The sequence below is a fragment of the Oryza glaberrima genome, chromosome 2 (genome assembly GCF_000147395.1).
Source record: "Oryza glaberrima chromosome 2, OglaRS2, whole genome shotgun sequence".
NCBI classification, from domain to species: domain Eukaryota; kingdom Viridiplantae; phylum Streptophyta; class Magnoliopsida; order Poales; family Poaceae; genus Oryza; species Oryza glaberrima.
Window position 1 is genome coordinate 29,038,244 of NC_068327.1, and position 17,037 is coordinate 29,055,280.

At 41.7% G+C, this 17,037-nt stretch overlaps 3 protein-coding genes across 5 annotated transcripts; 2 read left to right on the forward strand and 1 right to left on the reverse strand.

Annotated features, from left to right (window-relative positions):
- Positions 1–750: 750 nt before the first annotated feature.
- Positions 751–2,500, forward strand: LOC127763607 (auxin-responsive protein IAA8). Of its 3 annotated transcripts, none has more exons than XM_052288369.1 (4): positions 751–1,214; positions 1,600–1,793; positions 1,899–2,016; positions 2,203–2,293. In XM_052288369.1, the coding sequence occupies exons 1-4, from the start codon at positions 982–984 to the stop codon at positions 2,252–2,254; spliced, it is 597 nt and encodes a 198-aa protein (XP_052144329.1). In that variant the 5' UTR covers positions 751–981; the 3' UTR covers positions 2,255–2,293. The 3 variants fall into 3 exon arrangements, with proteins under 3 accessions (XP_052144329.1, XP_052144330.1, XP_052144328.1); XM_052288370.1 differs by having other exon boundaries at positions 754–1,214; positions 1,899–2,021; positions 2,207–2,500; XM_052288368.1 differs by having other exon boundaries at positions 756–1,214; positions 2,207–2,500.
- A 1,661-nt stretch (positions 2,501–4,161) lies between these two features.
- On the reverse strand, positions 4,162–8,012 carry LOC127764653 (uncharacterized). Its single transcript, XM_052289558.1, has 9 exons — positions 7,899–8,012; positions 7,431–7,616; positions 7,179–7,308; positions 7,009–7,089; positions 6,180–6,361; positions 5,725–5,820; positions 5,539–5,632; positions 4,407–4,520; positions 4,162–4,265 (listed from the first exon to the last, which is right to left on the reverse strand). The coding sequence occupies exons 2-9, from the start codon at positions 7,578–7,580 to the stop codon at positions 4,162–4,164; spliced, it is 951 nt and encodes a 316-aa protein (XP_052145518.1). The 5' UTR covers positions 7,581–7,616; positions 7,899–8,012.
- Positions 8,013–13,564: 5,552 nt separating this feature from the next.
- Positions 13,565–16,532, forward strand: LOC127761321 (chromatin structure-remodeling complex protein BSH). The gene is made up of 11 exons (XM_052285595.1): positions 13,565–13,736; positions 13,833–13,921; positions 14,025–14,119; positions 14,223–14,294; positions 14,378–14,425; positions 14,547–14,630; positions 15,220–15,258; positions 15,390–15,475; positions 15,594–15,656; positions 15,869–15,964; positions 16,084–16,532. The coding sequence occupies exons 1-11, from the start codon at positions 13,684–13,686 to the stop codon at positions 16,091–16,093; spliced, it is 735 nt and encodes a 244-aa protein (XP_052141555.1). The 5' UTR covers positions 13,565–13,683; the 3' UTR covers positions 16,094–16,532.
- Positions 16,533–17,037: the final 505 nt, after the last annotated feature.

The following is a 17,037-nucleotide window of genomic DNA, read 5'->3' on the forward strand; positions in this document are numbered from 1 at the left end:
TCATTCCAAAACTTATTTCTAAAATGTGAACATGCCACCTGTAACGGACGTGATAGTTTTATTATGTCGTGCCAGCTAGAGTAGCGTGGTAAGACAACGCTGTCACACCAACCAAACCTATGTGGCCAAATAACGCTGCCACGCCAGCCGGATTAGCGTGGTAGTATTGTTTTGCCATGTCAGCCTGGTTGGCATGACCAAAAGATTCAAATCGTGAAAATAAGTTTTGATAGTGTTTATTTTTAAATTAAAAATTAAATAAAAATCTATGATGGGTTGGAAGTATATGAATTAATAATTCAAGATCTAACCGCTTAGAGCGGTAGGGTGGGAGAAGGAGACGAAAGGAGAATCAAAATCCAATCTTTTTACGGACAGTGGGAGAAGAGGAAGGAGAAACGAAGAAATCCCTTTGTGAAGTTTTATGAGATTGTAGGTGTACGTTCTAAACAGCTAATGGCCAGTACAAATTATTCATATCACATTCCCAAAACTATAATTTCTCTAAAAACTCTGTATAACCTTTCCTCAACTTTTTGTTAGCTTTATATTATTTGATTTTATAACATTTAATTTATCCATACGCACAATTTTCCTCTATCTGTAATCAATCAAATCATCCCATTAGAACTTTGAAGTTAGAACATGCCTGTACGTAGGGTTTGAGGTGATGTGTAAGGGTAAGGAAGAGAATCAGTATAGTTCAGTACTAACCGGCGTCCCTTCGGTTTTAAATGGGGGGGAAGAACATACATTGAGCAACATACGTACCAGCTGAATAGCTGATGGCGGTGCAACCACTAAAACACCGTACCCATCTCTCTCTCTTTCTCTCTATAAATTTGACACAATAAAAAGAGGGGTCATGGTTGGGTGCTCCTCATTTCTCTAGTGATCTTCTTTTTCTTTTCTTTTGTTTTCTGTCTCTAGCGAACTACTAGTTCTTGGATCCGATCGACCGACCCTACCACCCTTGATTTCATGGAGTGCATGGCGAGTACTGAAGAGTCTCTCCCAGCTTCTTCCTCCATGGATAGTTGCAGCGGCGAACTGCCGACGACGACGACGACGGCGCCGCAATCCACGGCGTCTTCCGGCTGCCGACCGCCGGCGACGGCGGCGAAGCGGCGGAGTCTGATCAGCACAGATCTTCGCCTCGGGCTCACCCTCTCCTCCGTCGTCCACATCGACGGCAACAACCCTTCTACCCCAAGGCAAGATTTCGATCTCTGATCATTCTGCACACCTACTGCTTTAATTTCAGAGAAATTTTAAGATACTTGAGAAGGTATTCGATACATAGTCGTAAGAAGTTTGCTTTCGGTCTTTTCGGTTTTCGATTTTTTTTCCTCCCTTGTTCCCTGGCAATGGCCATTTGACCGGTTGCATCGTGTAATTGAAATCTTGCCTTTTCTAATATATTGACATGTAACTCTTTTGCGCGTTTGTGAAAAAAAGAAACATGATAAAGAAATTATCTTTATGTGAAGATACCAATTTTTATAACATAGAAATTAGAAAATGTGATATATGTTAATAACTTAAGCGATTAACTTGGTTGCTACTACCTGTTGATCGAGCTTGATCTTAATTTCTTAGGAGTTCCCTCACGACGGCGACGGTGACAGCTGATCGAGGCGGCGGCGGCGGCGGCCATGGACGGCGACGGTCACTGTTCGTGAAGGTGTACATGGAGGGCGTCCCCATCGGCAGGAAGCTGGACCTGCTGCCGCTGGACGGCTACAAAGGTCTCGTCGCACGGCTCGCCTCCATGTTCAGAGCATCCATCACCTGTACGTAACATTATTCAGGCATTGATCGATTTGTCTATATTGATTGATCACTAAACTCTGAAATTGCTGTGGCTAATTTGCTGTTCATTTGATCATATATGCAAGATCATCATTGCCATCGACAGTTCGCCGTCGTCGGGATGAAGACGAACAAGGTTCATCATGTTCTGACATACGAAGACCAGGAGGGAGACTGGATGATGGCTGGAGACGTGCCATGGGAGTATGGCAAGCTAGCTCAGCTCTGACCACCTAATTTTATATTTATTTAGACTGATTATATGATTAAATTGCATGAATTTTCAAAACAACGAAACACTGATATATTTGTCTTTTTTTCTTCTTTATTAATTCTCAAATTATATATTTTGAACTAATTATTCTCCTTAATCTTTTTTTTTTGGATGAGGCAGGCTGTTCCTGACAAGCGTGAAGAGATTGAGGATTGCAAGAGCGGATGACAAGTACTGCTATAGCTGTTGAATGATTGGTTAACCAGGATGGTCAATTAATTCTTCCAGAGTTCTTGGATTTCATTCATTCTTACTTTGCTCATTTTGGTGGAGCAATTTAGATTTGAGATGATTGTTTTCGGGAGCGAAAATTTACTAGTAAAAGCATAGTGATATTGAGCAGAGGATATTGTACAAAATATATTGTACACACTAGTAAAAGAAAAGAAACATATACATAGAAATACCATTTTACTTCTCAGTCTAGAATAATTTATTCCGAACTGGCAATTTTACTGTATGAAAAATAATTTTCTCCGGTTGCACATGTTTTATTTGGGAATACACAAGACACACAATTTTTATTAAGAGGAATAAATGTATTTACATAGCGGGCCTGAAAAATAAAAAGAAGGGGACATGGTACAGGAGAGAGGAAAAGAAAAGTATAAGCCTAATCTCCCGAATGATTCGGCGACCCAAGAACAAGCGAAGGGACTGTCATGGTCGGTATGGCTGATCTAGCCATCCGTCGGAGGTCCGCTTCCCACATCATAGCCCTAGCTATCTCCATCCAAGGTCTGCTCTTCTGGTTGAAGACCTGATTGTTCCTTTCCTTCCAGATTGTCCATGCTACCAGTGTCGCAATTGTGTCAAACCCTCGGCGATGATCCTTAATCATCCTTTTGCGACTGTCATAGGCATGAAAGGACTACTCGTTGAGAGGTAGACATTCGGAATGACCGATAGCACTAAGAGCAATCCACCAAAGCTGTCGGGACTCCGGGCATGCGACCAGGAGATGATCAATCGTTTCGTCGCATTGATCGTAGAGGGGGCAACGATCCGGGTGTGACAGGCCTCGGCTTCGAAGGCGGTTCGCCGTCCAACATCGGTTGAGAGCAACCAGCCAGAGGAAGTAGCGGCATTGAGGAGGGGCGAAAGACTTCCAGATTGGCTTGTGCTGGAATTGAGTTCTCCCCAAGAAGAGAACACGATAAGCCGAGCGGGAGGAGTACTGCCCTAAGTTCTCCCAACGCCAAGAAAGCTTGTCCGGCTCATCAGACAGCTGCACTGATCGAAGGTGCTCCCAAAGCTTGAAGTATTCAAGGATCGCTTGCATCCCCAACGCCAAAGAGATATCGCGAATCCATCTCCTATTGTGCAGCGCCTTAGACACCGTGCGTTTGCCCCGCAACCGCCCTGGGACAGCCGCCCAAACAGCCGGTGCCAGCGACCGAATTGAAGTGCCCTGTAGCCAACAATCTTCCCAGAACAACACCGAGTTCTTGTCTCCCACCGAACATGTTTTACTCACTTGAGTGCGTGCATTAATAAAGTTGCCACAATTTTAAGCACATCATGCAACAAAAATCGCTATAATTTTATTGTCTTAAGAGTTTGGAACGAAAATTGGAGTTCTAAGGCCAAAATGGCCCTGATATTTTTTTCTATTAATAATAGATCAATAATTATTATATATCAGCTCATGTGACCCGTTGGCCCCAGCACAAGGAGACCCATGTAAGTCTACAATGTTTATGCAGGGCGAGGTAAGCTCTTTTGCATTTAAACCCCTAATCCGGACCGCTAAAAAATGCAGTTAGGTTCTCAGGACAAGATAGTAATTAGAAGAGGAATTTTACAATACTTGAGAAAGTTTCTTAAGGTATCTAAATTTTACATTAAAATTTTTGGTACCTTACTTAGTACTTAGAGGTAACAAATTTTACACTAGAAAATATGATACTTCTAGGTACATTCTCAAGAATGATAAAATTGGTGTAATCAGAAACATACTTCTCTCAAGTCACCCAAAAAAGTACCTATATATTACTAACTCAGCTCTTCATCAGAAAAAAAAATATTCGCAAAAAGAATATAACCGTGAAGAAACAAACAGTGATCCCTAGAATTTATGACAGTTCAGATATCACTCTCTCACACTTCTCCTCAAGGATCCTCACGGCTTCTGTGAAGAGTGCCTCTGGCGGTAGCCCTCCAGTAGACTCGATTGTAACTAGCCAGGGGAAACAATAGACAAAATTATAGTGAGTTGAACAAGACAATTAGCCTGATGCAACTACAAATTCTACAGAAGGTGTCAAAATCAAGAAAGGAGTAGTATAATAACAAATAATTAGGTTTGTCCACTACTTACAGATGAAGTGATCTCTGACGCGCCGTAGTTCTACTTGTTCCCTGCTAGGTCCCATAACACATTCCCTACAAAGGGTGCATGCTCTTGGCCTAGCAACAACTGCTCTCTTTTCCCCTGCGTATGGAAAGATAGGGGGTGATATTGAAGTAAAGGCGGCGACCATAGCTTGAATTATATGAGTTTGAAGGCTAAAACCATATTGATGTTACCTACGGTTTTTGATCTTTTTAGTGCTTAGTACCCTCAATTTTGGCAGTTTCGTAAAAAGTTCAGAACACATAATCCTATGAATTTTCTTTGGACATGATGTTTGTTTCCTTGCTTTTATTGTTTGAACGATATAAAGCTCAGAATACTGCCAATTATATTCACTTCTACTGAAGGGTTATTTCGAAAGAGCAGGCCTAAAAACCTACATCATATTGCTTAAGAAAATTTTAGGAATTGAGGGTCTACAAGGTGTTCATTTAGGTAAGAGCTTGTTACATTTATCATACGCTCTTAACGTGCATATTTGAAACATGTTTACATAAATAAAATGTGTTTATCATGTTGCAGTAACAACTGGTATTATGAGTAGAATTCCTTAATAAAGTGTCCATCAAACACATTAAAGTGACCACAAGTATAGAAAAGTCAGTAAATAGATGGCAATATGAAGTGATAAGCGTATGGCAAATCGTCACAATAGACAAGGTGATTTGTGTTTTATTATTATGAAAAAAAATCCCATTATCCCCTTATCCTCCTATGAGCACCTGCATTTCAATCGCATACTCATATATATATTACAAACAACACACCCACTTTTTCTCACTTCTATAGTAACTAGTGCTATGCCCATGCAGATTGGGAGGGATACAGATGAATGGTTTTATGGGGTTCAATTTTATCTATTCGGTTTTTCTAGTGGGTTGATTTTCTCGTGAAAACACTGCTTCTTGGGTGGGATGGTTTTTAGGGTTTTTTTTTCTTACGTGATGGGGTAAGTACAATGGTGGGGGAGGAGGATGAGTCCGCTTTTATACCATAGTAAAGAAATAAGTGCAACAACAATTAGGATTGACAATAACTCCCTTACTTAGTATAACAACAGTAAAATAAGTAAACAACTAATGGAAACAGAAGTTACCGTTTCCCAGGTCTTCAATATCAAAAACATTGACCGGGCACTTTTTCACTAGCTTCTCTGCGTTATCACCTTTGATTTCTTTACGGAAAACAACCTACGTTATAATAGAACACTAATACATGAAGGCAAAAGCAAAACATGGCAACTCACGATTTTCTTACTAGAAATTCCCACGAAAGAATTTACCTCGGGGAACATTCTGTACCATGCTGTAGCAACTGGAGACCACTTGGCATGCACTTTCCCCATTCCCTTAACAGCATGCACCTCGAGTTCAATAGCCTAAAACATAGCTGATCTATATTAGAAGGTACATTAGTTTGCAAAGAATCACCCCCACAAAATATAAGTAAAACAATTTCAAAGTAACAGGTCTCCATAAGAAAGTATCTTTAGAAAAGTTTGTATCAGCACGCACATGAACTTAGGCTTGGTGAGTAATTAAGCCAAAAAAAGAATTCATATATAGCTACATATAACAAGACTCCATGAATTGACTGGATTGAAGTCTTCTCTCTATCATGTGGACTCAATAAAGCACCTTAGTCCAAATAGTTAATCTAAAACAATAGATAATATATAGCTACCAGGTACTCCTGTCATAATACTATCATGGAAAATAACCACAGTAACAAATTTACCTGGCCTGGCCCAAGCCTTGCAATAGTTATATCTTTAAATTTCACACCAAGAGGCTTTTCTAAGATATCGTTCTGGCTTCGACTGAAGGAAGTGTAGGTCTTTTGTTTGTCCCTAGATTGAGCAGGAGATGCCAAAGGTAGTCGGCTGCCTTCTGGCAACCACTCTAAATCACCAGACTTCACTGTGCATAAAAAACTATGTGAAAACTTGATACGGTAGAAGATATCAATCAACATTCTAGGAAATACAATACAGGCTTGTGCTGCTCACAATTATATAGAAGTACAACAAGAGAAATAATAACAAATACTTAATTTATCATTGGCATACATTGTTGGCTTTACCAAAGTAATTTGTTAGATGACTGATTAGACTGGTGGAAAGTCTGATTGATGTGGCATCAAAGTAGTTTAAATGATTTAGTTGTCTATAAGCTTCATAGCATATAGTGTGATGTTTCAACCAGAGAACAAATTGGATACTTCATTTATAAGATAGGACTCTTTGAAGGTTTACTAACAGGATCAAATAAGGTTATTAATATTAATTTATCCGATTGCAACTTGCATGTGTAGGGATTTCCCATCAAATGAGAAGCATATTATGTAATTCAAGACAAATTTGTAAACATGATGCTACTACCTTACTTATTTAGTAACAATGAGAAAAAGCCAAAAATATGACATTTAGTTTTGAAAAGCAATGAATAAAAATGGCTCAGAAGAGTAAATTGGAGCAGATACACATCAGAGGGGCAAAAATCCGTATGGTCGACTTAGTAAGTTGGAAACTGTAAAAGAGTCTAGGTTGCAGGGAAGTAATATATACCAGTAAGCCACGGGGAACCCTTTTTACATGAAACATGGAGTTTGTACACAATAGTGTTTCTTTCATTTGGGACATCATTTTCTACAAAATACAACAGAGGAATAGGACAGCTATATTCGTGTATAACAACCAATTTATGAATATGAATTACAACAAATTATGTTACTGACCTGACATATATTCAAAATGCCTAGGATCTGCATCAAGTGGAATAAGGCCAAGCCTATGTAATAGAACTTCATCTGCTATAACTGAGGTGTTGTCAACCATTAATACTTTCTCGATTGCCATTGTAGGAAGCTGAAAATTTGAGACAATGAAGTACATGTATTGAAACAGAACCCCCAAATATATGACACATTTACAAATTTAGAATACAGCAAATAGCTTCTAAGATGGCACAGATGATAACATGCGCAAACCTCTGCTATAAGGATTCTCCGAAAAGCATTAGCTATTGATGCATCAATACCAATCATATCAAACTCCATATCATCTTCTGTAAGTCGACTTATCTCAACTTTGAAGTTTTTGCAAAATTTCTCCGCTGACACGCTATTATCAATTCCCATAGCAGAAAAAGCACTAGCGTATTGAAAACCTTCAGTCTTTAAACATATAAAACAATAGATTAGGCCTATTGTACACACACTGAAATTGCAATAAACAGAATGTTTCCTTTCAAACAGAGTATTAAAAAAAATCATGAAATAATACCCATTCTATCTAATAATCTTAAAATTAACCCATTAGGTGCAGTACGGTAGTAGAAAAAAAATACTAATGCTTAGGCTCCTTCACAAGAACAACTTATCAGAATTTCTGAACACATGATCTCTGAAGGATCGAATTTAACAAACAAAGATAGAAAGAGTTGGGATGAAAGATACATTAACGGGGGCGTCGGCCTTGCAGACAACACGCGTGCGCTGGACCTCAAGGTGTTCCGGAAGCTTCTTTTCCTGCTGCTTGGGCTCGTGATCGTCGTCCGTGTCCTTGCTCGATTTGCTCCTGTAACACTACGCCACCGCGAAACTCGCCGCCGACGAGAGAGAGAGATATTTAGACGAGATCGGAGTTGGGGATGAAGAGAAACAGAGCTGAGGCAGAGGAGAGACAGAGTTTGGAGAGAGATAGATTTGATTTCTTTTTGCCAGGTTGGCCACAGCCATTCTCTCTCTCGAGTATTTATCTCCTGATTACATGGACCATTGGCCCAAACGATTTAAGGCACGCAGGCCGCATTCTATTTGATAAAGTCTAGCCCAAAACACACACACTATCATTCACAGTTAAACCTCTTTCTCAGTGTCACCATTGCCGGTCATGACAGTGCCGCCCGCAGGAGTTTCAGCTTGTCCCCAAGCTGGAGCATCTGGAAAGCGAGTCTTCACAACATGATAGTCCTCCCAAGTAGCATGATCTGCTGGTAATAAAGACCATTTCAGCAACACCTGGACATGAGCTGCATTGCCGCGCTTCACTAGTCGACGCTCCAAAATCACCTCAGGAACAACGTCAGCAGCATCAAGAACCACTGGGGATGGCAAAGAAGTATAAACAGGAGTATGATCTGGCACCTGAGCTTTGAGTTGAGAAACATGAAACACCGGATGCACAGTGTTGCTGGCAGGTAGATCCAAACGATAAGCCGCCACTCCAATGCGCTCCAAAACAGTAAAAGGGCCAAAGAACTTATAAGCCAACTTAGGATATGGTCTATTAACTACTGAGGACTGAGCATAAGGCTGTAACTTCAAGAAAACAGCATCACCCACAGCAAAAACACGGTCAGAACGACCTTTATCAGCCTTGTTCTTCATACGCAGCTGGGCTCGAGTTAACTGCTGCTGTAAAAATTCAGACAAGTGCTGCCTTTCAGTCTGAACATCCACCACATTAGGCAGAGTAGCCAATGTCAGATCAGGAACTTGAGAATAATGAGGATCCACCCCACAAAAAGCCTTATGAGGAGAATAGCCAAGAGATGTATGATAATTTGTATTGTACCAAAATTCTGCCAAATGAATCCAATGGCTCCACTTCTTAGGGTTAGCCTGAGTCATGCATCGTAAATACATTTCCAAACACTGATTGACACGCTCTGTTTGGCCATCTGTTTGCGGGTGATATGTTGTGCTCATCTGTAATTGAGTGTCCCAAGTAGCAAAAAGAGTTGTCCAGAACTTGCTAGTAAAGAGACGATCACGATCAGACACAATAGAACGAGGGATGCCATGAGTTTTAAATACAGTTTTGTCCACCAGATGAGTCACTTGTGATGCAGTGAATGGATGATGCAAAGGAATGAAATTCGCATACTTAGTAAAACGATCCACCACCACCAAAATTGCATTATAACCATCAGAGCGCGGTAAACCTTCAATAAAATCCATGGAGATGTCCTGCCAGGCCTCTTTTGGAATTGGGAGAGGAGCTAACAGTCCAGGAAGCCGACAGTGTTCATGTTTGGCCTGTTGGCAAACCTGACATTGCTTCACAAAATTTTCAACATCCAACTTGAGACCAGGCCAAGCAAATAATTTCTTAATCCGATGATAAGTAGCAACAATCCCAGAATGGCCACCAAGTGCAGAAGCATGAAAAGCTTGAATCAACTTAGTATGCAGTCCTGCATTGGATCCAATCCAAATCTTATTCTGGAATCTAATAATCCCTTGTGTCAATGAATACCCTTGAGAATTAGGAGAATGCACAGCCAACTCAGCTAGTAGCTGCTGAGCTTGAGGATCCACTGTATAAGAATTGATCACCTCCTGAATCCAGATCGGTTGGACCACAGAAAGAGCACAAAATTGAGAGGAGGAAGGCATTCTAGATAAAGCATCAGCAACAATATTATCAACCCCTCTCTTGTATTGAAAAGAATATTGCAAACCCATCAATTTAGTCATTGCCTTTTGTTGTAATTCAGTCCCCAATATTTGATCATCCAAATGACACAAGCTTTTGTGATCTGTTTTAATGATAAATGGACCTCTCTGCAGATAACATCTCCACTTATCCACAGCCATCATAATAGCTAGAAACTCTTTTTCGTAAATGGACAATTTCTGATTAACAGAACCCAAAGTTTTGCTATAATAAGCAATAGGGTGACCCTGCTGACTTAAAACAGCACCAAGACCATAAGCACATGCATCAGTCTCCAAAGTAAAAGGAAGCTGAAAATTGGGCAAAGCTAACACTGGAGTGTTACTCATAGCTGTCTTCAACTCATCAAAAGCAAGCTGAGCAGCATCAGTCCAAAGAAAGGCCTTCTTCTTCAACAAGAGTGTCAATGGTCGTGCTATGATACTATAACCCTGAACAAATTTTCTGTAATAGCCTGTCAGTCCCAAAAATCCCCTCAATTCAGTAACAGAAGTAGGCACAGGCCAAGCCAGCATTGCTGCTGTCTTCTCAGGATCAGTACTAACTCCTTTGTTAGAAATGATATGTCCTAAGTATTCCAGTTGAGGGCAAGCAAAAGAGCATTTAGACCTCTTAGCAAATAACTGGTGTTGCCTCAAAATAACAAAAACTTGCTGAAGATGATGCAAATGACTATCAAGGTCAGGGCTATAAACTAAGATATCATCCATAAACACCAACACAAACTTCCTGATAAATGGTGCAAAGACTGAGTTCATAAGGCACTGAAAGGTGGAGGGTGCATTCGTGAGACCAAATGGCATAACCCTACACTGAAATTGCCCATGATGTGTCTTAAAGGCTGTCTTGGCTTCATCAGTTTCCACCATTCGAATTTGATGATACCCAGCTTTCAAGTCCAGTTTAGAGAAGAATTTAGTGCCTGAGAGCTCATCCAATAATTCATCAACAACCGGCATAGGAAACTTACTTTTAATGGTGAGAGCATTTAATCTTCTGTAATCCACACAAAAACGCCAACTACCATCCTTTTTCTTGACAAGTAAAACAGGTGATGCATAGGGACTCATACTAGGTGTAATTAAACCAACATCAATCATTTCTTTCACCTGTTTCTCAATCTCGTCTTTTTGTAATGGAGAATAGCGATAAGGTCTGCAGTTGACAGGAGTAGCATCAGGTACTAGAGAAATAGCATGATCAAAAACCCTGTGTGGGGGAAGACACTTAAGATCGTGAAAGACATCGTCAAAGTCAGTTAACAATTGTTGCACCGAAGAAGGAATCACATGCTGGACATCATCCTGGGAATGTTCCAACAAAGCAGCAACCCATATTTCACAACCCTTATGCCATTTCAAAAGTTGTGGCAGAGTGACAGCAGCAATTTCAGAAGGGACTGCAGCATCTTGTACTCCTTGAAGAGAAATCCAAGACCCTTGATACTGAAACTTGAGTGTTTTATTAGCCCAATGACAAGACATTTCCCCCCATTGCTCAAGCCAGTCCATAGCCAAGATGGCATCGTGACCCCCCAAAGTGACCACCCTCATGTCATAAGTAAATGTGTGCCCCTGAATCCACCAAGAAAAACCAGGAACCACATACTGACAAGGTAAGCAATCACCATTAGCAACTTTCACCAGAGTAGAAGGAATTGGTTTTAGAGGTAAACCCAGCATCTGTGCAAAGTTGTAATCAATAAAGCTGTGAGAGCTGCCAGAATCCACCAAAAGTAACAAGACTTTACTGTGAACCAATGCTCTCAAACGAATAGTAGTAGGAAGGTGAGCTTCTGTCAATGCATTCAGAGAAATATGACAGTCCTCCTCATCATCAGATTGTTCTGCAGCAATAACAGCATCCAATATGTCATCAGTGAGCACCTCTTCCAACTGCATAGCTTTGATTTGGCCTCCAACAGCACAACGATGTTCAGGAGTATATTTGTCACTACACTTAAAACAAAGACCCTGAGCATGTCGATAGTCTTTCAACTGCTTAGCCTTCCATAGATCCCCTTTATCTACTCGACCTGGAGTAGTATCAGAACTGACATCACTCTTGTACTGAGGAAGTTTCACAAATTTCCCTTTGAGAGCTTTGGTAGCTCTACTAGCCAAGACAGATTCCTGCATAAGAGCAATAGCAGATGCTTTCTGTACAGTGTCAGGCAATTGAACAACAACAGCAGCTCGAATTTCTTCAGTAAGACCATTCATAAAACGAGTCACTAACATTTTACCCCCCACAGATGGATCAAACACTCTGATCTGATAGACAAGAGAATCAAATTGTTCTTTATACTCAGTCACTGTACCAGTTTGAGTCAGAGTATCTAGTGCAGACATTTTCTCACGTTCCACAACACCCTCAAATTCTGTTGCGACTGCCATTCTAAACTGATCCCAAGAGTTAACCTCATTCACTAACTTATAAGAATGATACCATTGAGCCGCATTTCCCGACATATGCAACACAGCAGCAGAGACTTTGAAATTTTGAGTGATTTGGTACATGTCAAAATAAGTCTCACACATATCCAACCAAATCCGCACATCAGAACCATCGAAACGAGGAAAATCCATTTTAGGAAGTGGCTGATGATGCCAATAAATCCCATCACCAAAACCACGACCCAAATCAACCCCATCCAACACAGGAGGAACAGGTGGATTCAATGGCGGAGGAGTCGCGGAACCACTTGCACTAACCTGCGAGATCCCGGAAGGCGAACCCAAAATCCCGGCCTGATCAGAGCAGCTGGCCACCCGCTTCATCGAACGGGCCAACTCAGCACACTCTTGCTGCACCTTGCCGACGGAATCCATGGCGAGATCCACCTTGGTAGTCACCTTCTCGAGACTGCCACCTTGGGAATCCAGCCGCTGATCAATCTCGTGCATCCACTTTGTGATGCCTTCCAACTTCTCCAAGAGTTTGGACTCCATGGAGTCCATAGCTTGCTTCAAAGGGGCTGAAAGTTTTGCGGGCGCCGTGGTGAATCAGGAAGAATCCAACGCACGGCGACGCCCACAACCTGTCTCTGATACCACTGTAACACTACGCCACCGCGAAACTCGCCGCCGACGAGAGAGAGAGATATTTAGACGAGATCGGAGTTGGGGATGAAGAGAAACAGAGCTGAGGCAGAGGGGAGACAGAGTTTGGAGAGAGAGATAGATTCGATTTCTTTTTGCCAGGTTGGCCACAGCCATTCTCTCTCTCGAGTATTTATCTCCTGATTACATGGACCGTTGGCCCAAACGATTTAAGGCACGCAGGCCGCATTCTATTTGATAAAGTCTAGCCCAAAACACACACACTATCATTCACAGTTAAACCTCTTTCTCAGTGTCACCATTGCCGGTCATGACAGCTCCCCATCTTCCCCTCGCCTTCCCGTGTTACCAAGGAGGAGAAGGAGAAAATTAGCCGGCGAGGAGTCGCGTGGCGCGGGCACTAGCTAGCTAGGGCAACGAGCTGCCGCTGCTGCTACACGCGGGCGGCGGTGGCGGCCGGAAAGCCGGAGTTCGCGCCGTGATGATGGATGTCATTTGGGCTCTAATGGGCTTAGGTCTCGGATTTTTGGGCCATGATGGGCTTTTTATTTTGGGGCCTCCAGTGAATGGGCCTCAGCCCTTCACGCTTTAGGAAGTCCTCATCTCAGAAAAAAAAAAGAAGAAAAGAAAAAAAAAAAGGAATCCGAGCAGCCACGTCGCCGGCGACGCCGCCCGCCCTGACCGACGACGAACCGGCCGCCGCCCGCCGGCGAGGGAGATGAAGACGGTGAGCCTCGGCGCCGCCAGGCCTTCGTCTGTCAAGTTCCGCATGTACGTCGTCTCCCCCTCTCCCCTGCCCCTCTCTCGGCAGCGTTGCTTCTGCATCTCCACCTCCTGACCTCCGCCGCCTACGCGGCCGCGCCGCAGGCCGACGAGGGATAACCTGGTGCCGATACGCGTCGACGTCGAGGTGGACGGCCAGCGCTACAGGGACGCCTTCACCTGGAACCCATGCGGTATCGCCTCCTCCTCCTCCTCCTCCTCCTCCTCTGGGTTGGTTGCTTGCTGCCTCGTCTGCTCCGATCCAAATCTTCCTCTTCCTCTGTTGCGCTGGTGCAGACCCCGACTCGGAGATCATAAGCTTCGCGAAGAGGACGGCCAAGGACCTCAAGCTGCCGGCCAACTTCGTCCCCCAGATGCTCCACTCCATCCAGGTGCCCCCCTTTGGATTCCATCCTAAGATGAATGTTTCATACAGGGTGTCCTGCAAATCTTGCAAGATTGTATTCATATGTGTTCTTTGTGTGTTTCTAACAGGGGCAACTGGCCGAGTTCCGTTCCTACGAGGGAGAGGAGATGCAGATCAGGGAGAAGATTGTGCCCCTCAAGGTTTGCCTTCTCTTGCTAACCGCAGATTGTCTTTTGTACCTTTTGTTTCAACCATATGAATTGGAGTGGTGATGAATGTGCAGATTGACCTCCGGATAAACAATACTGTAATTAGAGATCAGTTCTTGTGGGTAAGTGTGCATCTGTACATTTCAGGATTCTTGTGTTTATTTGGAAGATTTTCCATTATCGAGTTGTTCGAATATGTTGTTTACTTAACTTTCTGTCTTCACGCCAATTTTTGAATTGCAGGATATAGGCAACCTGGATAGTGATCCTGAGGAATTTGCAAGGACGCTATGTGACGATTTGAACATTACAGATCCTGAAGTTGGGGTATGCTTTGAAATTCTGAATTCCTGATGAATTATGTTTTCCTTTTTGACACAGTTTATTCATTTGAAGTATCATGTCTGAGAAGGTTGGTTCCTTGTCACTTGGATAATTTTTTTTTTAAAAAAAAAAACTAATTTGTAACTGAGTTTGAATGAGGGAATGACCGTGTCCTACCGAGCATGTATGTGAAAGAAAAACCTCATGTTGGCCTGTCCTCTTCATTTTGAATCATTGGGGTTATGTTGCACACTTGTCTTTTAGTGGTAATTTTGGCTCGGTGTATATGCCATCAACCTATAGTTTTATGTGCTATTAACTTGAAACTCTTGTTTAAACCTACTTGCAACTAATGACAAAAGAGCTCTTTCAATTATTGCTGCTATTGGACCCAACTCTACTATTCGACTTTTGTAAGTATGGTAAAATCTTGTAGTGCCATTATATTCCATTGGATTTTGAAGTGGCAAAGCTTTGAGTGCTTGTGATTCTTTGCATAGTTTCTTGCTGGTGATGTTTTCCTGTAAACACATAATTTTATTATTTCTGCAACTTTGTTTTGGATTGACAAAGTATTGTGATTGATGTGCAGCCTGCAATAGCTGTCTCCATCCGCGAGCAGCTTTATGAGGTTAGCTATACTGCCCTTGCTATTTGAGTTTGCAAAAAATTGGCTGTAATTGCTTTACACGTTTATGGTTACCCTCTTATTCGGTAAGATCGTTGTTGATACGAAAAAAACAGTAATATTTGTCTTTGCAGATTGCTAGTCAAAGTGTTTCTGCTATGAGGGAAGCAGCTAGAGTTTCAAAGAAGGGGAGGCGAGCACCAGAATTTGCTTCAAATAGGTCTGTGCAAGTGTCTAGTGTTATTTAAGTTTCAATGGAACTGTGCGACAAATGAATATTCAAGCTACACTCTATCCTTTTTGGTATATTTCAAATTTCTGTGACCATGTTTTTGCAGTAAAGCCATGAACAATTCACTAGATCTATTCAAGTATTTCGGCAGCAAAGGGAGTGTCGTTCGGTAAGCTCTGCTGTTACAGAAGCTTTTGATATGTTAATTAATGCTTATATGTTCGCCTGTATGAGGGATCAGATCCATTGTTCCCCATCAATAAGCGACGAAGGCAAAGAATTTTCGCAGCTTTATCCATTGTTTAATTGTGGAGTATCATTTATCATGATTACTACTATTTGGTCTTAACTTAAGTTGCTCTTGTATTTCCTCTGTAACAGGAAAAGGAAGGAATGGTACTTGTATGAGCCTGTTGTAGATGTCGTAACTAATGAAGAAGTTGGAGTAACTGATGCAACAGAGGAGATTAACTCCAGGTGAGGAATGATCACATATAATCAGTGAACTCCATTTATTGTTCTAGATGTGACTATGAGCCATTATTTGTGGGCTTCCCTCTTGACTTGGAGCTGCAACCGAAAACAATTGTGGCCAGGAATGCATGAGCTGAAGCTGTAAACTGTACCGCATTTGATGATCCTGACGTGTTGAAAAGAAGGATGAGAGCCTCCAACCCATGTTACACCAATGCTGTTTGCAAAGCTTTCTGGTTGTGACTGCAGACCTCAGGAAAGAAGCCATTTCAATGTTTGTGTTTGGAAGGGAGGGCGAGCATTAGGAGCATTAGGTACCTGGCTAGGTTAGCTCTGTTCTGTAGATGTGTAATGTGTTGTACTCATAAAAAAACTGCATGGAAGCCATGGAATGTGACCTACCTGTATGGAGCTTGCCCTTCAGTTTGCTATTGTCTCGACCATGTTTTGGGCTTGTGATGTGTTTATTTTTTGGAAGAAGTGTTTTTTAGGCCGTCAGAGTTTAGGCCTACTAATTAAGCCTTGGACTTTTCGCATCTCTCATGGATTAAGTATGGATTGATTGTTGATACTCCTATGTCAATCAATTGGATCAGAGTATGTATTTGTATGATTCCCATCCAAATGTGGATATAGAATTCATAGACCTGGGCTACGGAATACCCTGTTTATGGCGTGTGGGGATATTCAGATAATCCGTAAATCAGATATATTTCGTCTAAAAAATTGCAAATCGGATATTGTAGTCAGATTGGTTGGAATTTGGAGAGCCTACTCCTGGCCCGTCATGTTTTCTTCATCCTTTTTTTTAATCCAAACAAAGTGATCAATTTATTATATATTATTATAATATAATAACAATTCTATAGAAAAGGAGTTGATTATCCAAAAATATATATAAGGGGTTGAATCTGTGTAATTGAAAGCGCTTGTAACGATGGTCAATGAATCTACTAATATTGTACAACATTTTATAAAAGAGAAAAATCCAACAAATATTTGAGACAACGCATCACCGCTTTCAAGGTTAGACTAGTATTTCCACTCAGAAAACGTTGCCAGATGGAGTGACAGCC

Excerpts from the sequence above, each read along its gene's own strand:
- LOC127763607 (XM_052288368.1), top strand. The coding sequence starts at position 982 with ATGGAGTGCATGGCGAGTACTGAAGAGTCTCTCCCAGCTTCTTCCTCC. Across the intron at positions 1,794-1,898 it reads GTTCAGAGCATCCATCACCT|ATCATCATTGCCATCGACAG; the intron begins GTACGTAACATT and ends CATATATGCAAG. Across the intron at positions 2,017-2,206 it reads GCTGGAGACGTGCCATGGGA|GCTGTTCCTGACAAGCGTGA; the intron begins GTATGGCAAGCT and ends TGGATGAGGCAG.
- LOC127764653 (XM_052289558.1), bottom strand. The coding sequence starts at position 7,580 with ATGGGAATTGATAATAGCGTGTCAGCGGAGAAATTTTGCAAAAACTTC. Across the intron at positions 6,362-7,008 it reads GGGTTCCCCGTGGCTTACTG|TGAAGTCTGGTGATTTAGAG; the intron begins GTATATATTACT and ends TTTTATGCACAG. Across the intron at positions 5,821-6,179 it reads CAAGGCTTGGGCCAGGCCAG|GCTATTGAACTCGAGGTGCA; the intron begins GTAAATTTGTTA and ends GCTATGTTTTAG.
- LOC127761321 (XM_052285595.1), top strand. The coding sequence starts at position 13,684 with ATGAAGACGGTGAGCCTCGGCGCCGCCAGGCCTTCGTCTGTCAAGTTC. Across the intron at positions 13,737-13,832 it reads TCGTCTGTCAAGTTCCGCAT|GCCGACGAGGGATAACCTGG; the intron begins GTACGTCGTCTC and ends GCCGCGCCGCAG. Across the intron at positions 13,922-14,024 it reads CTTCACCTGGAACCCATGCG|ACCCCGACTCGGAGATCATA; the intron begins GTATCGCCTCCT and ends GCGCTGGTGCAG.